At 42.7% G+C, this 24,887-nt stretch overlaps 1 protein-coding gene across 1 annotated transcript in view; it reads right to left on the bottom strand.

Annotated features, from left to right (window-relative positions):
- STK40 (serine/threonine kinase 40) overlaps positions 1 to 24,887 on the bottom strand; it is a 379,098-nt gene that overhangs the window by 314,433 nt on the left and 39,778 nt on the right. The window contains exon 2 of the mRNA XM_078681258.1: positions 11,122 to 11,165. Within this exon, the coding sequence (XP_078537384.1) occupies positions 11,122 to 11,143 (22 nt within the window). The 5' untranslated portion in view covers positions 11,144 to 11,165. The remainder of the gene's footprint in view (positions 1 to 11,121; positions 11,166 to 24,887) is intronic.

The following is a 24,887-nucleotide window of genomic DNA, read 5'->3' as shown; positions in this document are numbered from 1 at the left end:
ACTAAGATATAGGTGCAGGAAATGTTCCTGGAAGGACAAGCTAGATTTCACCATGAGAAATTCGATATACTGATCTCCAGTAGCAATTACAGTTTGTTTAAACATTCTCTGGGTTGTGAGTTTTATTTGGTCAGCATCCCAAATGTTAAGCATAGGTTTTAGCTCACGGGTCTTCGTTTAAACCTTATCCATTTTCTAATAGTATTTCCCAGACAAGGCTTTTATCTTGTTCAGTAGAATCATCATTATCAGCTTGCTGACTGCACAGACTTAATATTGATAGCACACGTGATGGATAGATGGAAATATTTGAATCTGTCTTAATGATTGGTAAATTGTTTGGGATGTGTTCTAGGGATCAACTTGGGTGCGATTTCATTTTATGTTAAAGATAAAATCCAGAGACAATGAGGTCAACATTCCATAAGTATCCAGTAGAAGGCGGCAAGTTTTAGTTTCTAAAGGACAGTCAGTGAGTCACGGGTTGTTGTAACCCTCGTGTGTGAATCTATATTAATAAGCGGGGTTACATACATGTCCTCTAACATGCACAGCTTGCTGCTACTTAATATAGATGCACTACTCTTGTAGTTTTGTAAACTAAGCAGAGACTGGCAAGTCAGCGGTTCCACTTTCAGGCCTAATCTGCAAAAGTAAATACAGGAAGTGAGTCAGAAGGTATTTTTATTTCTACAATTCAGGCAGTGGTTTATGAGATATAGTCTTAATACATTTATTGTCCAAGCACAGACAGGACAACACTTGTGTCTGCAATTAAAATCGCTTTCTCAGGGCCTGCTTAACAGTTCCAGTAGACCAGTAAATCACTCAATTCATATTTTCAAATAACAGTTTTCCTAATAGCAGTGATGTACTCGAGGGAGCATATGTTGCTGATCTACATAAATCTGCCCCAGTTGTTAATTTAGTGCTTTGAGATGTTTGCTCCATCGCAATGTCTGATCTAAAACAATCTACAGCTAGATTTTTACTGACTTGCTTTTGACTATTTGCATACTAACTTACTTCGTTCTCGTAGATTTAGTTCTTGTATAACTAGAGCAAGTGTTTAAGAATCCTTTAACGATATATAATAAAGGAGCATTTAGTAAACTAATGTATCAGCTGCAGAAATAAGACTGGAACCTGAAGGAAATAGATTCAAATGAATGCAGGTCTACTCAGCCTTGCATCATTCGGAGATCAATAAATGTGCACAATATATTTGACTATTAGTAACGGCTATTAGAGTACTTTTGAACTTTGTATATAATCATCCAGTTGTTGTTATTTCATTTGATGTTCGCCATCTGGGCCTTGATCTGGACAAACCTGTTTCTGAGGAGTAAGCTCCTCATTTTTAAATTGTTTTATGCACTTGTTACTTCTTTGTTAAAAGTAGTGGTAGAAAGATTTCTGCCCATGGCATTGAGAAGATTAGTTAAAGCATTGACATTGATGAAGAACATATCTTTTTTTAATGTTGGTGGATTGTGGCTCAACTCATTTCGTCTTGGTTGCATGGGTATTAATGTGTGATTCATGTAAGCTGTTTTGAATGCTTTAAATTTTTTCTCAAATCCTTTAAAAAAACATTGTCTTTCTTCTGCTTCAAAGGACATTTATGCAGCCAGCAAATGGTAGTGGACTCTACATTTTCATCACACCAGAAGCTCTCTTTGGACATAGCCCCTGGCACCATCACGTGCATACACAACTTCAGGCCATGTAGCTAGTTGAGCATATCTCCCTTAGCAGCACATACATATCAAGCAATACCTGCACATAGTCTTCCATCTGCAGCACACAGTAGTCCAAAATCCTGGCATCATCATGCATACAACACCACTTATAACTCGTGTAGTTTGTTAAGCTTTCTCTGCCTCAACGTCACATCCAGATATAGTTATGCTTGCACATCGCCCTAAAATTGAATTTTTGACTTAAATGTTTGCCACCTCAGTGGCACATCAAGTTATTTTTGCCAGACCCTATATGAACTGTAAACATTTTACACAACCCCTGGAGCTATCATGTCCAAATAGCCACAAGCTATATATTTGATTGTGCTTAGGCCATCATCAATGGTACATCCATTTATGCTAGAGTCTAGCACCTATTTCCTTTCAGCCAAATACATATCTGCCAACCTGAAGTTGTTCACTAAATAACACTGGCCCACATACATGTAGAATTTAATTAAAACCGTAAAATGGCAAACATACCTGAAAACAGAAATGCTGCCTCGAGTTGGGCAATCTACCAACAAAAGCCACAGCAAAGCTAAACAGAGGACAAACTCCTTTGGTGTACGCATGCATGCACTTAGTATTTCACACAAATCAATAATGAGATCTAGTCCGCTACTATCCAATATAATACATTACCTAACCGGTTAGTCTACCCCAACTTTGCAGGCCATCGTAGAGCAAAAATAGTATCTAAATGTGAAAAGTACAGTATCAGCGGACCATCTTGAATCTGGTTATTGAGAATCCCAAAACTCTTCTATGTGCCTAAATTGCAGAGGTGCTTTTGGACAAATGGTGGTAAGGTACTTTTTAAACTCAAATAACAACCTTGATCATAACATGTATCCTCAACGGCCTCGATCTTGCATATATTCAGTTATCACATTCAAAATAAGTTTAGGTAGTATAAATGGAATAATTTACATAGACCGTGGTCCTCCTGAAAATCTGACATGGATCCATCCCTCATGAATAAATGTTGGATAGCCCCGTGTACGTAGGTGGTGTGTAAATCCAAGGGAAAACCGCAAACCTGTTAGATGGAATGCTTGGAGCAGTATCCACTGCAGATTTTGACCTTTGAGCTAGTGTTCTCTAGGGAGCCAAGCAGCCCTCATTGTAATCTTTCAAGCATATGCATCTGAAGCAGAAAAACAATGATGCCTAGGCTACAAACTTTTTTTTATAAACTTGGTTTATTGAGTTTTCAACCAGAAGAAAATACAAAAAAAAAAATAAGAAAAAAAACAAACAAGGAAGGGTGTGGCCCTGTGGTACAAAGCAAAATCGTTACAGTCATACAGCAGAGATAGATCATGGCAAGTCAGCGGTGTTATACAGGGAAAGAAAAAACATACATCAGGGTTAATACATCAAGTGTCATATAAGGGTAGCATCATATTCTCCTTGTACAGTATGGGAGTGTCTCACGCCATTTCATCTCAACCATTGTCCAGAATACAATAAGTGACCTCTTAAGCAAGTAGATGGTAAATATCATTAAGTCTTACCAATTAGGAGACCATACTGCGGTATAAGTAGCCATTGCATGTAATCTGCAGCCATGTGGTGATGGCACTGCTCAATAGGTCAGACAGCACCCATCTGGTCATCACCTCCCGCCTGATCCCCGCACCCATCCGGATCCATGGGACCTTCTTCCTGAGCCAATAGATATGTGACTAGTGGACCCCAAATGTCAGTAGGCCTGCTAGAAAGTGGGAGTGTTTCAGCAAAAGTGGCATGTTGGTCCTGTCAATGAGACATGTCTGAAAGCCAGTCTTTGAACTTTGGAGCCCTTCCACGTCCCCACCTGCATGCAACGCAGCGTTTTGTGAGAAGCAGAGCAATATCTAAGAGTTTCCTACTGGTTTTAGGAACGTGGAGTGAGTATCCCATTAGCATTAGTAATGGATCGAAGTTGATGGCCCCCTCAGTCATCGATTCAAGGGCGCCATGTACCTGTAGCCAGTAGGCCTGAACTGGAGGGCACTCCCATGCGAGATGTAGAAATCCAGCACTCTCCGCACGACAGCGTTCGCATCTATCATTATTGGATAATTTGAGCTTGAACTTTTTGACCGGCGTGTAGTACAGCCGCTGGAGGAACTTGTAGTGGATCATCTTAAGCCTGCTGCTGGTCGAGATCTGAGCCGTAAGGGTACAGCAGTATAGCCATTGGTCATCAGTAACCGCTGTTGCCAGATCAATAGTCCATTGGCTGCGGGCCGCGGCTTCCGGTCCCGGACTGCACGCCCTGATGTGGCGGTACATGCCCGACACCAAATGCGAGCCATCCTGGGAGCATAACAGGAAGTGTAGTGGAGGTAGGATTTCAGGTTCGGCGGGAAAGTCTGGTAGAAGCTCCCTCATCCCCTGGCGCAACCGTACATAATAGAACCTATCGAGTGGAGTGGGATCGTAAGAGGCAAAAAACAAGTCGGCAGATTTGAATCGACAATTGGAGAAGAGGTCACCCCAACAGTTGACTTGCAGACGTCGACAAAGCAACCGGAAGCCATGCTCCTGTAGGAGTTCTAGCTTAGGGTGATATGCCAGTGGCAATTTGGGAGAGTACAGCAATGCACAGGCCAGCCTCTTCACCACACGGCGCCAAGCATCCATGGTGCATGTGACAGAAGTGTGAGGGGTTTCAATGGCTGATATCGAGCAGTGTAGGAGTCCATTGAGGGTTCGCTATCCAGTCCTCGACCGCCAATTGAGGCATGAACGGAGTGGGGATCATCCAGTGATATGCATAATGCGCTTGAGCACATAAATAATAAGCCTCGAGATCTGGTACATCGAAGCCCCCCTTATCATATGGTAGAGTCAACATTGACCATCGTAGCCGTGGGTGCTTGCCTCCCCAGAATAGACGGCAAAGCTCCAACTTTAAAGTTTTAAAGAAAAAAGCACCAGGGTAGTAAGGGGCATTGAGAAATAGATACAGAAAGCGGGGCAGTATCACCATTTTTATAAGCGACGCCCTACCTGCCATGGAAAGGGGGAGGGAGATCCAGCGGTCTACCGATTCAGTGAGCTTCATAACCACTACACCGTAGTTCAGCCGGAGTGTTTCGTCTTTATCACAGGAGATTTGGATGCCCAGGTATCGCAAGTCTGTGCGACACCATTCTAGGGGGAAGTCAAGCAGGAAATCAGTGACCGCATCTGTAAGAGGGAAGAATTGCGACTTCGTCCAATTGATGCACACTGCTGACATTCTACCGAAGACGACAAACTCCCTTAGCAAGGGATTTAAGTTTCGTGATGGATCTTTGATAAAAAGCGTCATGTCGTCCGCATATAACCACACGTCTATCTGACGCTGGAAGCAGCGAACCGCACTCTCTTGGTGCAGTTGACGGAGCCTGCAAGCCAGCGGCTCAACAGCTATTGCAAATAATAGAGGTGACAACGGGCACCCCTGCCGGGTGCCCCTAGTGATGGCGATGGATGGAGACAGGCAGCCATTGATCAGGACTTTCGCAGTTGGTTGCGTGTATAGCAGTTGGACCCAGGAAATAAACAATTTAGGGAATCCCATACGCGCCAGGACGGTGAACAAGTATGGCCATTCAACAGAATCAAAGGCCTTAGTGGCGTCAAGAAAAACCGCTGCGACTGGAATATCAGGATGTATTGTGCGGAGTAGAGAGAATAAGGTGCGCAGGTTATGGGAGGTGGATCGTCCAGGGACAAACCCAGCCTGATCGGGCAGCACTATTCGTGTCATCAAAAAGGGACAGCCTAGTGGCCAGCACCTTCGCTAGTATTTTAACGTCGCAATTCAAGAGTGAAAGCGGGCGGTAGGAGTCGCAGACGCTAGTTTTTTTGCCAGGTTTAAGTAGCGAGGTAATAACAACCTCGCGCATTGAGCAGGGAAGGGTCCCCTCAGCCAGAGATTCCACAAAGACTTCGCGGAGAACAGGGGCCATAATGTCTATATATGTTTTATAAAACTCGGCTGGGATCCCATCTAAGCCAGGTGCCTATCCATTTTTGAGGGCCATGATAGCTTCCCTAATTTCGTCCAATTCAAAAGGGGTGGCTAGGAAGGCCCGGTCTCCGTCACTAAGCCAGCAAAGAGCAATGTTATCAAAAAAGTTGTCATATGACACGTCAACAGCCGTGGCGGTAGTATACAGCGTGTGATAGTGTGTCACAAAGGCAGCAAGTACGTCATCCGAGTCTCTGACTATGTGTCCCTGTCCCCCCTCAACCTCTAGGATGGCATTATGATTGTGTAGGGTGCGGGTCAGCGCTGCTAAAGCCTTACCGGGCCTGTCTCCTTCACAGTATCTTCTCGCCTGCCAGTGTTGCCCTCTAAACTTGGCCTCTCTGTTCGCTTCCTCCTCGTATCGTGTCAATTTGTCTCTAAACTCTGCGTGTGCTGCAGCGTCATCCCCCGCTACCATTCGAACCTCTAAGTTTTTCAGCTCGCCGTCTAGTGTGCGAATCGTGTTTTGAATGTCGCGCAACACCCCAAAACTTTTTGAAATGCAGTACCCCCTGATCGTAACCTTGAATGCCTCCCAAATGTGCTCAACCGAATCTACAGTTCCCTTGTTCCTGGGGAAGAAAGCAGCAATCTCCTCACCTAGTTCGGTACAAAACACAGTATCCAATAGGGCTGCTGGCTGTAGCCTCCATTGTGGCCTAGGGTGGTTGTAACCAGGTATTTTCAGGCATACCAGGAGTGGGCTGTGGTCAGAATATGTCCTCAGAAGATGTGTCGCCTGAAGCACCCCTGCACTAATCTCTTTAGACATAAGGAAGTAGTCCAACCGTGCACATGTACCCGTCAGAGATGTAAAGTGAGTGCCTTCTCTCTGGGAGGGATGTAAATAGCGCCAGATGTCCACCATATAACTCTCCGAGATCACCCCTAGCAGCGCCTCTCTAGACCTAGGTTTGTAATGCGCCACACCGTCTGCTCTGTCCAGCTGGGGTTCCATCGCTAGGTTAAAATCTCCTCCCCAGATAACATGCCTGGACCCTACATCCAGAATTTTACCCCACAGTGTAGTAAAAAAGAGTGGTGTGTCTATATTGGGCGCATAGCAATTCACTAATGTGATGGTATCGCGGCCTAGTCGCCCCCACAGTAGAGCGAAACGGCCTTCTGGATCGGACAGTTCACCGTAGACCTGTAATGGAACGGTACGCTTAACCAAGATAGCAGCCCCTCTAGCATATGTGGAATAGGAGGAAAAGACACGGGCTCCCGCCCATTTGCTGGCAAACTTGGTGCCCGTTTGCGGTGATATGCGAGTTTCCTGTAGCATGGCAACCTGAACATGATGGCGGTCCAGATATGCAATTACATTCCGGCATTTCTTGGCATTATTGAGACCCCTTATATTCCACGACATACAAGTCAGTTGTGCATCAGACCCTGAGCCCGCCATAAGTTAAGGAGCATCATTGAATTATGGTGTGCCATAATAGTCTTTGAAGTATTCAGTCCAATCCGGCAGTGCGGAATACAGCAGATTGCAAACAGCCACCCTTCCACCCTAAAAAACATGGTACCCGCCCCAACAGTTCCCGTCCCCCCTCCCACCACTGCATCCCAATCATGCCAGCAGCCAACTGCTCCCACCCTTCCCCTCCCCCCTACTGCCCACAACTTCCATAACTGTTTCCCATAACTGGGGTATACCCGTAGGGGGAACATCAATAAAGGGCGCACATCCACTCCCCGCTCCGTTAGCCTCCTATTCTGTACCGCCCTAGACTGAGAGAAAAATTAAAGTGCGCATTAATGAGCACAAATCGAATATCCGGACCAAGAATGAAAAATCCAGCGTTGCAACTCATTTCCTTGAATTTCACCATACCATTGCTCAATTACAACTCATCGTTTTAGAAACTGTGCAAAAAACTGAGGGAATTGACAATCGAAAACCACCCTCCTGTCCCCACACCACACGTCAGTCCACTTTCTATTACTCTAGAGCCTCCTTCCCAGCCTCACATCCACCCTTCGCGTCTACCCGCGATCACATCCGAAATTCGAGCGCACTCATCTTCAAACACCGGCGTCTTCGCCATGAAGTAAGTTCCACCCCTTTGCCAAGCGATTTCACCAGGGATTTATTCATCTATCATTTTTTGATATCCTAACCCACTTCCGTCTCTTTTTCCTCAGCTCCCACATTGCCCACGCTGCTAACATTTCGTAAGTACCCATCCCCACACCGTCCCCGTATCTTCGTCACACTGGCCAACATTATATTCCAAATCACTCCCTATACCACCACCTTACTAATTTTGTTTCCTCACAGTCTACCTCTCACGCCCCACCTAGCCGCGTTTTTTTTAAACATCACGAGCACTTTGTCTGTCCATCTAATCTAATCATCACGGACCCCCTCACTCGACATTCCAGCCTGCTTACACCTGTCTATCTCTTCTTCTTTCAGTACTCCTTGAGAAAGGGCACAGCGCCCGAAATGCATCGGAGTTCTATGAAAATTATAATACTATGACCTTATTTTTTAACTGTTCATCCTTGAATTGTTGATATGCAACTAATATCATGAAAGAAAACCACTCATTAAAATAAAGAGAAACAATTTTTTGAAGAACCTTGGAATCTTTTTATGAACCAACCTGGTGTGCCTCTAACAGGGATGCATACGCAGTCTTATGCGAACACTACTCTTGAGTTACAGTATGTACAATTCTTGTTTGGCGCACCTGAAACAGTAGTCTTCTTGGGGCCAATAAGATGAAAACAAAACAGAATATTCACAATTGATGGGCCAAGATCCAGGAATGTGAGAGTACGTGTTCCACGGGGCGCATGGGCGCCGGCACAAGGCAGAGCCTCACGGGAGGCCGCTGGTAGTGAGGCTGCAGAGGAAGGGAGTGTGTGACGGGCAGGAGGGGCATGGGCTGCAGTGCACAGGTGATGTACACAGGAAGCATAGATGGTCTAGACCTCCAAAAGGCAAGCACTGAGTGTAGGGGTAACTGTCCATCCACACAGCCCGGAAGCAGGCAGTGGACTGTCACATGCACAAGAAGGGCCAGAGCTGTCTGCACTTCACATCAACTGGAAGCACTCCCTGACTCTCCTGTAAACACTGCAGGCTGTCTCATCTCGGTGGCTTGTATTAACTCGCTGAGCTATATTATTACTTGCAAAGAGCAATTAAAGTGAAAGTCTTGCTTTCCTTTAATGGACTGCTGCTGCAAGTCCAATAGAAACAGTGCCCAGGCCGGAATGACCCTCCGTGAGGGGTTTACGGAAGGCAGGCAGCAATCTGGCTCAAGACTGCGAGTTGTGCTTACCTCCAGCAGGTCCATGGTGTCATTGTGCCCGCTGGAGCAAGGACCTCTAGTAAGGAGCACATGAGCACTATTTGTGTGCAGATGAAATGCTGCGTTTTATCGGTTTGCCAGGGTATTATATAGTTTCAGGATGTTGGCCTTTAAAACCTTCCTAAAGCAAATGCCGTAGTTGCATTCAATATTCTGAAGCAAGGTGTTGAATAACACACCAATCGAGAGCGAAGACAAAAAAACACAGAGATACGAAATGACGGCAAGGTAAATGGAGGAAATAAACAAGCATGTGGTGCTGGCGGGACCTGTTGAGGCGGTGCGACTTCTTTATCCCTGCGGGTGTCCGAATGATGCAAGGCTGAGTAGACCTGCATTCATTTGAATCTATTCCCTTCAGTTTCCAGTCTTAATTCTGCAGCTGATCCATTAGTTCACTGAATGCTCCTTTCTTATATATCGTAAAAGGATACTTAAACACTTGCTCTAGTTATACAAGAACTAAATCTACGAGAACGAAGTCAGTTAGTATGGAAATAGTAAAAAGCAAGTCAGTAAAAATCTAGCAGTAGATTGTTTTCGATCAGACACTGCGATGGAGCAAACATCTCAAAGCACTAAATTAACAACTGGGGCAGATTTATGTAGATCAGCAACATATGCTCCCTCGAGTACATCACTGCTATTAGGAAAACTGTTATTTGAAAATATGAATTGAGTGATTTACTGGTCTACTGGAACTGTTAAGCAGGCCCTGAGAAAGCGATTTTAATTGCAGACACAAGTGTTGTCCTGTCTGTGCTTGGACAATAAATGTATTAAGACTATTTCTCATAAACCACTGCCTGAATTGTAGAAATAAAAATACCTTCTGACTCACTTCCTGTATTTACTTTTGCAGATTAGGCCTGAAAGTGAAACCACTGACTTACCAGTCAACAGAAGCCAGTCTCTGCTTAGTTTACAAAACTACAAGAGTAGTGCATCTATATTAAGTAGCAGCAAGCTGTGCATGTTAAACAACATGTATGTAACCCCGCTTATTAACCCCTTGCATGCTGATGACGAGCTCAGCTCGTCATCCGCGTTACCTGCCGTGTGCTGATGACGAGCTCAGCTCGTCATGTAGCGCGGTAATTTTTAAAATGCTGCATACCGCGGGAAAAGCCGCCGCATGCATGCGGTTAATATAGATTCACGCACGAGGGTTACAACAACCCGTGACTCACTGACTGTCCTTTAGAAACTAAAACTTGCAGCCTTCTACTGGATACTTATGGAATGTTGACCTCACTACCTCACTGTCTCTGGATTTTATCTTGAACATGAAATGAAATCTCACCCAAGCTGATCCCTAGAACACATCCCAAACTATTTACCAATCATTAAGACAGATTCAAACATTTCCATCTATCCATCACGTGTGCTATCAATATTAAGTCTGTGCAGTCAGCAAGCTGATAATGATGATTTTACTGATCAAGATAAACGTCTAAAAAGAATTTTTCTCCAATGCCAAAATTCACATGTAGTATCACAAATTATTACAAACAACCAAGATGCTTTAAGCAACCACTAGCCATCGCACACATATGACCAGAGAACACAGGTTATGTGTTTCTGCTTTCAGGAGTACCACACGATCCTGAGTCAAGGCCAGTCAACCAATGGAAGCACGTTTAGACAATAAAAGAAGTTAACAAGCAGCATATACCACCACTTGTATCTCAACCCCAAGCTAGGGCCGGGACACCTAGATACAAAGACTAGAAGCAATCATATGAGTGCAAGAGTTTTTTTTATTCAATGTCCCAGAACTAGCTTCTGGTGGTGAAATTAAGTTGGTTTCTAGTACTGCTACTTGAATCGATCCAGACAGGCGCGAGTGACATGAAACAAGCAAAGGGAAATTTCTGTCCACCACCCATTATATATACACAACATGTCCGCTAAAACCACATGCAGCAAATCTATTTCCATCTCTGTTTAAATCTTGTATAGCTTTAACAAAATCTTAGATTATCCCAGCAAAATAACCCCCCCGAAAGCTATTAAGTTGAAACAGCCTACCCACCTTCTCCAATGCCGTCACACATGAAAGCCTTTTCTGCACATCATCTGAAAAATAAAGTGATATATGGAGTAAATTAGAAGTAGGAGAGAACCATAACTATACAGTATCACTTAAAATGCATTAACTGTATGAATAATGTTGAACTAATCTATAGAGTACCCATTGTTGCAAAGATTTACGTAGTCAATACAATTTCAAAATGTTGGGTCAGAAGCATTCCTGAACAAGTATCAGATTTACCAGTTGGATGTTTTTAACATTATATACAAATTAGTTAAAGAAACAAAATGACCCTGCTTGTGACAACTGAGAGAGTAAATAATTAATTATAATCAACAGTCCAGGAATTAGCAGGAAAAATATTATAAGAGAACAAGAATTTAAAGATTAACTGGTTTTGAAACCACATAGCCATTACAAAGGTTTTTACTAGATTAACTGCACCATGTTTATGTTGCCTGAATCTCCATTATCAAAAGCTGAAGGAGCGAAATTACATTTGGGGGATATTTTAGGGTCTATCTCCGTTGTGAGATAAATAATTTCATTAAAAAATGTCCTTGCAATAATAACAATGAACTCAAAAAGGAACAATTGATTCAATTTCATTCCATTTTTTTTTAACCTCCTGTCACTTCCCACAAAACAGATGGGATGGAAAAGGCGCAGGACAAAAGTGTGGAAAACAATAAAAATAGTCCAAAATGTACCAGTAGTAAATAATAACTTTAATACTTGGCAACTGCCAAGCCTCTGAACCCCAAGTCATAGTTTCAGGGGTGCCCTGAATGTAGCGTTTCATCTCTTGCAGCAAGTCAATGTATTAAACTTACCCCATCGTCCACCCAAACAAATTCCCCTTCCAACAAAACCCCTCACAGTCACTTGAAGCTCCCTTTAAGTCATGACATTCACTCTCCAGAAGACTTCTCATTGCCCTTTAGTAAAAAGATCTCCTTCGTTGAAGGATGTCCTTGCTTATAGATCAATGCTTCTCCATTCCTGCCAGCAGTTTCTCAACTTACTTCTTATGGCCTCTAACAAAAGAATACAGGCTCATTATTTCCCACTCTCAAAGACTTCATCTTGGAGTGGCTGTCACTAATCTGTCAAATTTCCGTCACCCAGTAAGGAATCCATGAAAAAATCTCAGGTGTTCCCAATTACAGAGTAAGTCGATTCACAGCACCATCTGTCTACATTTATAATACATTGGGTTGCTGCAACATTGTATACAGAACCAATGCTGCATTGTCAAACCAGAGAGGTCCATATTGTATTTGAAATGGTTTAAATATGTACCATTTCTCGTTGGCCTGTCTTTTCCCAAACTGATTTTCTTCCCTATCATTATTCAGTTGTGAGAACTGGAGCAAGCACCTCCGAGCTGCTCCTTTTGCACCTCATCAGAGAATCAAGTTTCAGTAGTATGCCATTGGGCTGGCCCTTTACCTTCCATCCTGCACTACAAAGAGTAATTCAGCACCACTTTATGGATCGCCACCCTCATGTGACCTACGGAGCCAATAAATCTCTCAATATTGGGAGTCCAGCCCAGGCATCCATGTAAAGGGTAGAGAGGCTAAAGTAATTTTCCTGCGGAATCATTCCCGATATGGTAATCTGTCTTATCCACAGCAGCTCCTTTGTGTTCCCTCCAAACTCTACCACACCACTACTACCAATTCTTCCAAACTGAACCGCAACCTTCACACTGGAACACTTCTGATCACGGATCACTTCCAGTTCCAGTTCCGTGATAACCACCATTCCTGTAACCTGCAAGACCTTCACCTTGGTGGACCCTATACTGTGGTCCTTTTTATTTTATTTTTTAATTAGATTGTGCCTATAATGCTCTGATCTGGACTCTTTTCGTGCACAAGTGGCATATTTATTGTACATTCAGTGGGCGGTCTATAAATTGCAGATGGATTACAATATTACCAACAGTGTCTCCAGTGAGGTGGGTTCTATCTCACTTTGAGATGGAGTTATCTAGTAATTCAGGTAGCTTAAGCTTGCCTTTGGTGGGATTGTTGAGCCTCAGCGTTCCTTTGGTAGGATTGAGTCTCTGTGGCGTTCAGGTTGGTTAATAATGCCTCCAGCGGGACTGGTGGCATTAGTTCCTTGGCAAGCACCATATAGCACATACTGCGGTGGACCCCAGTGAGGTAGTTTCTCCTTTTTGATGAAGTCCACCCTTTTAAATGCTAAACATATACATGGGCGACTGTTTATTCTCACTTTTAGCAATACCTATTGCTTATGCACAGCAACATTTACCAGACATCATATGGTTAGAGCAGATCTCTAAACCTCAGCCAACATCTCACATATAGTAGTCCAACAACAGCAAACAGCCTTGCAAACATGTACTCTGAAATTGCGTCCAGGAATCCAATACAAAACAGAGTCCTTTGATGCCTCGTCAGCAAAGTATACAAAACATACAATAAAATATAGTCACACATTTCTCTGGACACTCTAATGCAAATTACCTCATAAATTAAATTATTGTGTCTGTCATATTGTTTGCCTAATACCTCTGATATAGGAGAATTCCACATTATTTCCGTGGCCCTCATTTAAGTTTTTAATGTCTCGAAGAAAAACCTGAAGGACCCCTTTACAGTCAGAAACACCTAGTCTCCACGCAGCAAGTTTATATATTTTCCTAGTTAATTTGCACAGCCTTATTTACACTATGTTTGCATATTAATCGGTACAAAAGAATCCCTTACAAAAGCAAACCTTTTCGGTGAAGAGCTTATCTCCACCTTGCGCTATATTCCAGATTAAAGTTATCGAAATGAAGGAAGGTTATTACACTTTCTGTTCAATTTTAAATTACTGAACTTTTAAAGAGCATTGTTCTCTTCAGCATCATTTTGATGATAAACTGTTTCACTGTCTGGAAACGGAGGATACAGTCCACTATCAACTAGGCAAAAAAAAGCCAGGACTTTATGATTTTTCAATTGTTGAAGGACAGGCCAGCCACCTGGCATAAAAAGCTAACTGACTCCTTTCACACTCTTGAAGATTCAGTACCAAATATGAACAGCAATTTCACTCAACTAATTAAATCTAAACCTTTTGCACCATCAATCATAAGACGAAATGAAAGTCCTTTGGTTTTTCATTGTTATGGTCATAGGTTAAGGAGTGACCCATCAGGGAGAAATTGTTTACAGTAGAAGTTCTATTAGATAAGCTACTCCAAAGCAGATAAGGGTCTAGATTTACCCAGTCCACTTCCACATGTATCCTGCATGATCTATTCTGGTGAATCCCAAGGTCAAGGTAAACCAGAGGGATGCCAGGTTCTTCCCGGCACAGGCTGCATATACCTAGAAACAACCAGTAAAGCACTGTGAATGCTCACTACCCAGGACTAACAGCAGATACTTCAATACGAGTGAGATGACTGAGATTATGAAAATTCAGCTTGTGGAACAATCATATTTGGCCTCTGGAATGAGATGTACAAGACACGCAGTATTTCAGCAAGTAGCGGGTTGTCAGCATGGATTCCTAGGTCGATAGCTACAATAGATGGTCATACAGATGGCATATTGCCCTTATGGCATGTGTTTTAGGGTAGAGAGAAAAATATCAGAACAGCACAATGCCAAAGTACTCTTCAATCTGCATCTTGAAACTCTTGGGAGACTTACTCCACAGTTCTGCAGTATTTGTTCATTAATTTGCGGACAATCTTCAGCAATACTTGAAAGCACCCTCCCCTGCCAACATCACGCCTTTATCTGGTCACTAAGAAGATTCATGTTGAATTACAACACTATCATAAAAAATAAACAGAATTCTTTTCAGCTCCCACCCTTACCCATGTAGAAACATGGGTTGGCACTAAATATTATTAAATGCAGGCTTTGTATATTCAGATGTATTCAAATTCCTGGACTTCCTTCTCAAAAAGCGACTGACCTTCACAAAATCATACACAACATGGCAGAGAATGATTGGTTTCAAACTCATGTTCTTGAGAAGAATACAATCTTCTATTCCAAAACAGGATTGTAAATCTACAGTTCAGCCATTAGTGTTATTATAAACTGACTACAGTAACTTCCCTCTCACCGGTATTTTCTAAGTGTCTCTTGCCCCTCTGAAAGGTATTCGACAGCAGCAGGCCATGCGTTAATGTGGCAGTCTTCTAACAGAGTTCATATCACCCCCATTCCTCCCAAACTTCAATGCCTGCCCATTGATGCCATGCACATTTACAAAACTGCCAGCCTGGTGCACATGATACTGCACTCAGCCTCTGCCATAACCTTGTGCAGAAATTGAACATACCTGCAAATTTCGGGAAACAGTATTTTAAGAAATACTGGCTACATAGCTCAATCATTTTCAGGGTGTACCCGAAGCTGCTGGACTTCCATTGTCACCTTACCCAGCATATCATATCCCATCCTACCCTCAAAGAAAACAACTAAACCATTTTTTTAAAAATCTCCTATTTGGGCTTTTTTAATTGCATAATCTCATTAATAGGTATTGTGGTTGTTTGTTTAGCTTAAATGATGCTATAGCAATTTGCATTAATTAGCGATTTTCAGTTTTTCACTTCATTACCTATGTTACATATTATTTTATATCTACATATGCAATATAAAGTACTCTACATAGTGGAATTTCAGTTCTAACACTTTCCAATTATATATTAGCATGTTTTCTCTGTAAAGTGCTCCGACAACATCAGCGACCTGGTCAACAATTGAAAGTACAAATAAACAACAATAAAGGAGGAAACAGATGTAGGATTGTGCATTATGATAGGAACATTTATTGACACCATGTAGCCATCTATGTGGAATAAATATAGCGTGTCATACTTTTGAGAAGGGATTTTCAGTCTGAAGTCTTTTCAAAAGCTTGGTCTGTGCTTAAAGCAAACACAAGGAGATGATGGACGGAGTGCTGAAACTTTTCAAACACTCTCCCCCAGTCACAGATCTAGGTTGAATCCATTGTCATTCTGTAGCTCACTTCGCCACCACAGTTCAGACACAGCTATATGCAAATCAATCTTGACCCTGTGCGTCATCGGAACAGTCCAGCCCAAACTGCCAAGCCATGTCTTCCCTGAACCGGAAACAAGCATCCTGGGACCGGTTTGGGGGTAACACCCTTCATCAGCCAGGCTAGCTTGAATCCAGTGGCAAAGTGAGCAAGAGACCCACGTCTGGGCATACCCTGACAAACTAGGGCGAACAAAGCAAACACAAGGAGATGATGGACAGAGTTTGCGTTTATACATAACTTTGTGTTGGTCCTGTGTGGATAGTATTAGCCTCTACAGGGGAAAGGAAATTATTGTTAATAACCGGATATATGTATTTCTAATCAATAAAGCCACTTTAAACCTGCAGTACTGGCTGCAGAGTTACTTCTGCTCTCCTACTCAGTGTAATACATGCAACAAACTAACTTATTCGGGGAAATGTGCACTTTTTACAACACTGGAAGCAAGCAGAAACAATAAGAAAATGTGCATGAATATCTACTGCTTTGCTTAGGCTTGGCAATCTACTCTACTTTTATTGTATTGTAACGTTTATATAGCTCTAAGTGGGGTGCTGAAGTGATTGCCTACATGGGTAGCATGCTACACCATGTAGGGTGTTTGGTTGAAAGTATGCGGTTTTTGTTTTGATTCTATATGGGAAGTTTAACATGTTATATGTGGGGACCATCGTTGCAGTTAACTAATGGGGCAGCAGCTCTGTATGCCCCTTTATGGTATTTTTGAAGTTTATGATCCACTTAACTGGTTACTGCATTGGGCTGTCCATTCTGAGATATTTTCTTAAATGTTTATGATCTTGAGCAGGTATATGTTAAAGGGAGAAATGTTGGAGATATCTGCTGGGACAGAATTCTATATCATCCCACATCAGATGGTCATTGTGAGATACCAAGAAGTGGCTGTAGTATGCAATTAGTTGGAACCTACAGCTGATCAGAAGTAAAAGGGTGGTTTATTGCTGTGGACAGGTACATTACTAGTTGAAGGGTGTGACTCTTAGCAGTTTGGTCTTATATGAGTGTAAGACTGTTGAGCAGTAAAAGGTGATTATTTACCAGGCTCTATGAACTACAACCGACAGAGTTACAGAAATTAGTTTTGATGTGGGTCAAATACTGTATTTTTTAAAGATTTCATATTACACTTACTACCCATAATGAGGTATCATTGTGCTTACACCGAGCGGCATGCTGCTCTAGGTGACAGGATTAGTTATAAATAACTCCGTTTATGACCTTGAGGAGAGTGAAACCTAATGTTCCTGCCACGAATCCCCTTCTAGAAAAAGTGCAAATGCAGCACTTACCTGTATTCCCTATGGCTTAAGAGCGGAGATCAGACACTGGGGTGTAAACGCATGGAGACAGGGCTCCCCTTTGAAATTCAATGAAGGCATGCTTGGGGAGGGGTTATTGGTCACTTGTTCTGCCTGGACACTGCTGGCTTCGTTGATGGGAATTGTGAAGGGTGGGCCTGCAATTTTTGTAGGTTGGTTGAGAAGGTTTCTGGGCAGGGCATTTCCTTTTGTGTGTCTGATTGCTGCTACAGCTGAATGAAAGCTAGATGCAGAATCTCACACTTCATTGTCCTATGTTCTGGGTGTCCAAGCTAGAGACAAACCCAGTGCTACCTGCCCTAAGAAGCATTACTTTTCACAAACTCACTCGAATGGACTGTGTTCTTGATCTTACCCCGATTATCAGATGGAAGTGGGAAGAGCATCTCCAGCACAAACATTTAAAATACAACATTCCTGTTCTTGCGGTTATTTGCCATTGGTTGGGTAAAGGTAAAATCAAGTCACATGCGTGTCTGCCTTAATCTTTATTACGGTATCCCTGAATTTTATTTTTCATGTACAGGACACGGTTCTTCATATACGCACTACGTATGAGGAGGACTAAAAGATTGCAAAAACAATGAACCAAGGGGAAGAGATTTACACCAATAATAGAACTGTCCCCTAGTGTCAGAAACAGCGAGTGGGGAAAGAAAAGAGGCATTTCTATAATCATATGAAAATTAAGCACTTCACCACGCATTTGGCACAATTGGCGAATTGAAGTTTGCAAGGCCAGATGCAAAATGTGACAGTTGAACACGGTCTACAAAAGAAGTAAAAATCGACCAAGTTAAAAAAAAAAAAAAGGCCAATCGCAAAAAGAGACAAATTAATATTTAACTTGTAATATTTAACTTCAGTAAGAGACACAAAACAAAGAAGGTAGAACAAGGAAATGATTCCCTGGCTATCTAATTATAATTACATGGGGAGATCAACACTAAGCCCCCTCCCCAACCTCCCAAGACGCAGCAAACATGCTCCTCTTTAATGATCCGTATTCTCAAGCTGGGCTGCACTCAGATACCTTATTATTAATTCATTGCAATTATAAAATTGACATTCGCATACTCTCTGGCCCCACTGCCCCTATGCCTGTTGAAATTATGGATATCCATTGTGCTATTAGTACTGCAACTGGAGGGCTATGCTGCCGATGCAGCCATGTCTAGACAAACTAAACTCACTTAATCAAGAATTGTACATAAGGACAGCAATGTAACTAGGCCGAAAACTGTAAAAGATCTCCAAGCACATGCAAATGAAAAATAGATTTAAAAGGAGAGCCTCGAACACCAGGTAGGGAAATCTAATTCCCTAGCCATTGTACCGCAGAGCTTTCTCACTTCTAATTCCTAGGCAACCACACAATGCTACACATCCAGATGGAAGCAGGTAAACTATACGGAAGTGGACACTTCCAGTTCATACGCTAAATTAAATTTCATGGCTTTGCATTGTCCACTGTACAATACTCTTTACAGATAGTTTGTGCATTTCCAGAAAAATACAATTAGTCCACTAAACACATTACAATTGCTGAACAATGCTAAATGTTTGCATTCCATTTATACTTAATTTTCATCCTTTATGGAATAAATTCCCTTAATCTCCATACCAAGAGTCTCCTACAGATATAGCTAGATGTCTTCATGAACTTCCATCTGAGCACAGACAACTTAAAAACACACACAAACACGTACAATAAAGGGGTGTTTTAGTTAAATGTCAATTAAATCATATATTGAACTAACAAAACCAATGAAACTAACCAGTTATATTTCAAGTAATGATACCTCGTGACAGACGAGGGCTCACTCATGCATACAGTCTGGGGCTGCCTGGCGCTGGATAGATTTTGGAGGGGGGTGTTCTCCTGTCTATCGAAAGTATTGGCGTGGGAGATTCGCCACGACTGGGCTTGCTGCATGTAATGGAGGGCATTGGGGGCAATAGATATAAACGTCATCTGCTGTTGTTGGGTCTCATGCTGGCAAAGAGGGACATAGCAAGATTTGGAAGGCGCCCCGGGCTCCGCCAGTCGCGACATGGAGGAATGGTATGGACTTTTGTATGGGGCTCGAGCTGCCGATCTTCATTGCCAGGGGATGCCCCCGTAAACACTTTAAGATTTGGAAAAGATGGGCGGACTACCGGGGGCTGGAGCTTGACCCGCCGCCTGAGGGGGTCGCTCTCGTGTTCATCTGACTGGGGGATGGAGTCTGGTTTTGCAGGGTGTTCGATGGACTCAGTGTGCTGTTTCTGAAATGTAATCCTTTGTTCGTGGCGGCATACACGCAATTGGGGGGGGGGGGGGGAGGACGGATGGGGGTTTGTTTTTGTTATAAAAGTCTACGGCATTATTAATGATCCATTGATGTGTGCAGTAGTGTCCAGTTTGCGGAGTTATGCAATATATGTGACCTGTGACAAATAAAATCGTTTAAAAAAAAAAAAGTAATGATACCTCGTGCCCAAAGTAACTATTTATAGCCATTCTATATCAAAAGTTAGATCAGCATCATAAGAGCGTCTTCTTTGTTTCTTTAATAACTTTAACTAATCTGATCTGATCAAAACGTTTCAAGAAAGAATTCATCCATCTTAGCTCATTCAACGAAAGTTTTGTGCTGGTCTGTCAAGCAGGGGTCAAGAAAAAGGGAGGCCCCAAAAGTGTGAATTCCTATTGTGAAACAAATTACTAGAGTCTGGTGTTATGCCATGCCCAGAGGGAATGCACACTATCAAGGGTACCGCTTATGAGTAATTTTTAAGGCCTGGGAGAAAGGGGGAGACGACAATCAATCAACACAGAGAACTTCCACTGGACCTATATTGCTTTTATGTAGGCAGACTGCGGCTTTATGGCGCTGTTCGCAATGAGTACATATAAAATATACAATTTATAAATGTTCTATATAAAATTGGTCAGAAATCATGATTTCACCATTTACAAAGTGTAATAAACATACATTGTCTGTAAATTCCTTCCACATTTTTTTATATGAATAGTCAATTTCATCTATTACATGAAGTGATCATAAACATTGTTTTTTTTTTTTTTTACACGGACAATGCTATCTGTGTCATTCAGATACATATGTCTAACCCCTACGCATTGAACACACTGGCCTCTCACACCAACATACATACTCATTCGTTCAACAAACCATGTCCTACCCTCCCAAGATCGCATACACCATAATGGTCACCATAGAGGCAGATGTACTACAGTCTCTGTGACACTGTTGTGGGTCGGGTATCACACATCCAGAGGGAATGGCCACCTGTAGTGCGTTTGGATGCAAGGCCATCCCACCAGTGCACACTACTGGAGGTCATGCACAGCGTTTTCATCAATGATGCCATAGAACATTTCATGAGTGATGTCATAAGCAGTGCATGAGGAGGGCACGAAGTATAGTTTCTTCAGTTAACTAGAATTGGCTAATTTATGTGATTCCTTGAGTTTAACTGTTGCGTTTTAAATGACATTCTCACCAGTCACATCACTTTAACCTCTGTTTTTTTCCAGTAAATTTCTCCTTTTTTTTTTTTTTAAATGTAAAGTGGATTACCAAACCTAACTATGCCACTTTCATTTTTCTTCTTTTATTACCATGCGTAACTATGCTACGCCACGCACGGCCTTGGTTGTACATGGCGTGGGGTTCGCCGCAGTGCTTGTCATGCGGACAGGACCTGCGCCCAACCCCCTGCAGGTGGCAATCCCCACTAAAATTCACATAGTTAGCCAAGGTATCTATAATCCCCTGCCCTGAAGTAACTATAACAGTACAGTGACAAACTGAACGAAAGCAATGCACCTATGTTAAGAAAGCTACAAATAATTGAGTTATCAGATATAGATCAATTAACAACCTGTTTGATGTGGCTCACCTTGCACTTCCTTCTGTAGAGATACCTTACTTAATCAGATGATAATTAAAACTGGGATGTTCTCCACCAACCAAATTACTTTTTATTTGCATGAATCTGTAACCCCAAATAAGCACTGCACAAATGTATTTGACCATGAAAATCTAATTTCAACAACAAGGCTGTACAACAATTTAAATGTAGGAGACCTTAAATACTATTCTAGCCTCTGCTCTGGAGAGAAGGCTCACTAATTGCAGTTCTTGTAAGTTAATTATGGTAAACCCTCTATATCTATGTTCTTCATATACTTACTGTTCAAGTGGTTATTGCACTGTAAACGGAAGCAACAACTATTACTAATCATTATCTGTTGATCCACATTTAACCAACTCACAGGCTTTCTAGATGCAAATAGAAATTACACTTTACAGAACAAATCACTTACCTTTCAGAAAAAGCACCCAAAAAATCATTTAAAGCAAAAGTCACACTTCTGACCCCAAGAAAACGTAAGTGTTTGTTAGTTGATTACTTACTAATACCCAAAAATGCATAAAACAAACATTTGCGGGTTTGGACTCTTATAAAAGAAAATATCCTCCTAAGGATTTTAACCTCTCCATTCAACAAGCATTGAAAATGCAATAGGTCTCGCAATAGAAGAGTTTGACCTTTTTCGTTTTGCAAATGGATGAGTGGCGTTGCGTGGATGAGTGGCGTTGCGTGGGTGAGTGGCGTTGCGTGGGTGAGTGGCGTTGCGTGGGTGAGTGGCGTTGCGTGGGTGAGTGGCGTTGCGTGGGTGAGTGGCGTTGCGTGGGTGAGTGGCGTTGCGTGGGTGAGTGGCGTTGTGTGAGTGGCGTTGCGTGTGTGAGTGGCATTGGGTGTGTGACTGTGCTGCCTGTGGCGAGTGCAAACTACAATCAATTGGCACAGATTAAAATAATATTTTTAAAACATGAGTTTATTATGCCAGTTTCAAAACAACTAGTAGTTTCACTTAACCTGCATTAACAGTAGCACTTGGAATATAGGTATTTAAACTCTTTGATGTCGCACATTCGGCATTGAGTTGGGAGATCAACAGCTGAGCTGTACATTTTCAGTTTTGCGTGTAATTGCGTTATATCTAGGGAGACGGACGGACGTGAAAGTGATCGGGGGAGATGGGGGGTGGGGAGACCGTGAGTGGTGTATGTATGTGCCTAAGCGAGGTGCTTGGGAGAGCGAGGCTGTCCAGGAGGGAGGGGGAAAAGGGAGGGGTTATGGCAAGCAGGGGGCCTGATTATGGCCACAGCTTGAAGTCTTTGAAGTCTCCGCATGCTGGCAAATGGTGATGAGGCAGTGAGTCTTTGATTCAGAGTTGTACTTCTGGATTGCTTTACTTAGGGAGGAGCCAGACAAGCATGAGGGCCTTTGAAAGTCGGTAGTATAGACGGTATGTGAATGGCGACTTTGGGTGATGTTATCATACATGGTTCATGGCCCTGCACTGCAGAGCCGGCATAGCGGAAACGCTTTATTATTTACTGTCAACGAGAACTGAAGGCGAGGGTGCTAGGCAAAATGCAAATCTGGCTGGCGAGACAGTGCAGTGGCCCGAAGATGGGGGGTTGGGTAGTGTGGGGTAAACAAGAGCCACCCAGCAGCACGTGAGCGGGAGGCACCACTTGTAGGGGGTGGATGTGAAGAGGACTCGTCCCTGTGCACGCGAAAGTGAAAGCAGCGGCCGCATCAAAAGTGTGCAAATTTAAAATACAAACTGCAACGAAGTAGAGCATCAAAAAGAACCCGCTGTAGACTTACTGCAATTTGAGAGATGCTGTCGCGTGAAGGGACAAACTGAGTGTGTTACTGCAGTAGAAAGTGAAGAAAGGCAAACCAAGATGAAAAAAAAGTTAAAACAAGAATAAGACCAAAAGAGACAAGACGGAGGGAAGGCAGAGAAGGGGAGGGGGGAGGAGAAATGCGACACGGCGGGCAGGGGAGGGGGCGGAGCGGGGAGAGGGTGTGAAAGCAGCAGGGGCCTGGAGTGCGGCTGAGGGAACTGAAGAAATGCGACACGGCAGGCAGGGGAGGGGGCGGAGCGGGGGTGTGGGAGGAGTGCCCCTGAGGGAAAATACATGCAAGGCAGGCGGCTGGGGGCATGTGCACGCGCTTTTAAGCTCAATGCGCATGCGCATTGAGCTTGAATTTCACGGGCACTGCAAGGAATCGCCACGATTCCTTGCAAGTTGGTTAAAGACTGTTTAAACCCCCATAGTCTCGCAAGCTCGATGCGCATGCGCATCGACAGGCGAGACCTAAAAACCAATTGCACTAACCAGTGTGCAGGCTTATGCGGTCAGAAAAGGGGGAAAAAGGCGAATCATTTGGAAATATGTACTCTGAAGCAGATTCTGCAGCATGCACAGCATGGCAAATAAATGCTTACATCAGTGATCTAGTCAGGATTTGAAGGGGTGGGTATTTTTCAGTTCTTGAGGACACAATGATTTGACGAGTATCAGGCTAAACGGTAAAACGTTGAGCAGTACATTCATATGAGCTGCTCCGATGAAAGAACCCCATCAATTATTAGTATTTTTAGTAAAAAATAAAAATCTATAGTACAATTGATGTGTGAGAATAGTGTAAGTATGCACTACAAACTGAAGAACATTCAAGTGTGATTACATTTGGCTAGAATCTTAAAAAAACTTTAGCCGTTAAAGGCATTTGATGCATAACGATTAGTGAAAAGGTATGTTTCAGTTCAATGGTGCAAGGATAGTTTTATGTTGCTAGGTTAAAAGATTAACAAAGTTTGTTTCTCCAAAGGACCACGAACAAAGCAAAAAATTGCTTCAGTAGGGTTATTATCTAGAAAAACGGCCTTCGTCTTTTAGGTGTTAAGCATTACTTTATTTAGCCAGACTGATCCTTTGTAACGAATCGTTCATAAGTCAGTATTGCCTAAATACCGCATTATAAAGGAGAGGAGATTGGGATCATTTCAAAAGTTCACTGTGCACCGTCAAACTTTAACGTATCACCACGGACGCACACACACAACAGAAGATGCAGTCATTAAAAAAAAGTATTGTAAACACTTAAAAAGGTATGGCCTTATAGTGAGAAGTGGGAGGCTCGCCGTCTTTAAATTAAATGAATGTCAATTTGAACTACGACCTGGAATTAAAACTGCTGTCAAATGGAAGAATGTAGGTGAGCACGGACTGTGAAATGCACCTTATGTAGCACGGAGACAGTTATGTCAGGTGTTACTCAAACGTCTATCAATTTACACGTTATGCATTTTCACCGAGAGTCCACGTAGCATCAATTGTATCTTCATTACATGTAGTCCTTGTTTTTGCCAGTTAAAGCCCTTTAAAGGTCAGCACTGGCTAATCCACTAAATAAACAATGACACTTACGCAATTACACGGGTTTCACGTGCTAGACCTGTGGTTTGGCAGCGACTGTTTTGAATAGTCCTCCGTG

The sequence above is a fragment of the Lissotriton helveticus genome, chromosome 3_1, assembly GCF_964261635.1.
Source record: "Lissotriton helveticus chromosome 3_1, aLisHel1.1, whole genome shotgun sequence".
Taxonomy (NCBI): Eukaryota; Metazoa; Chordata; class Amphibia; order Caudata; family Salamandridae; genus Lissotriton; species Lissotriton helveticus.
Note: the sequence above shows the minus strand (reverse complement) of the source record. Positions and strands in the feature narration are given on the sequence as shown.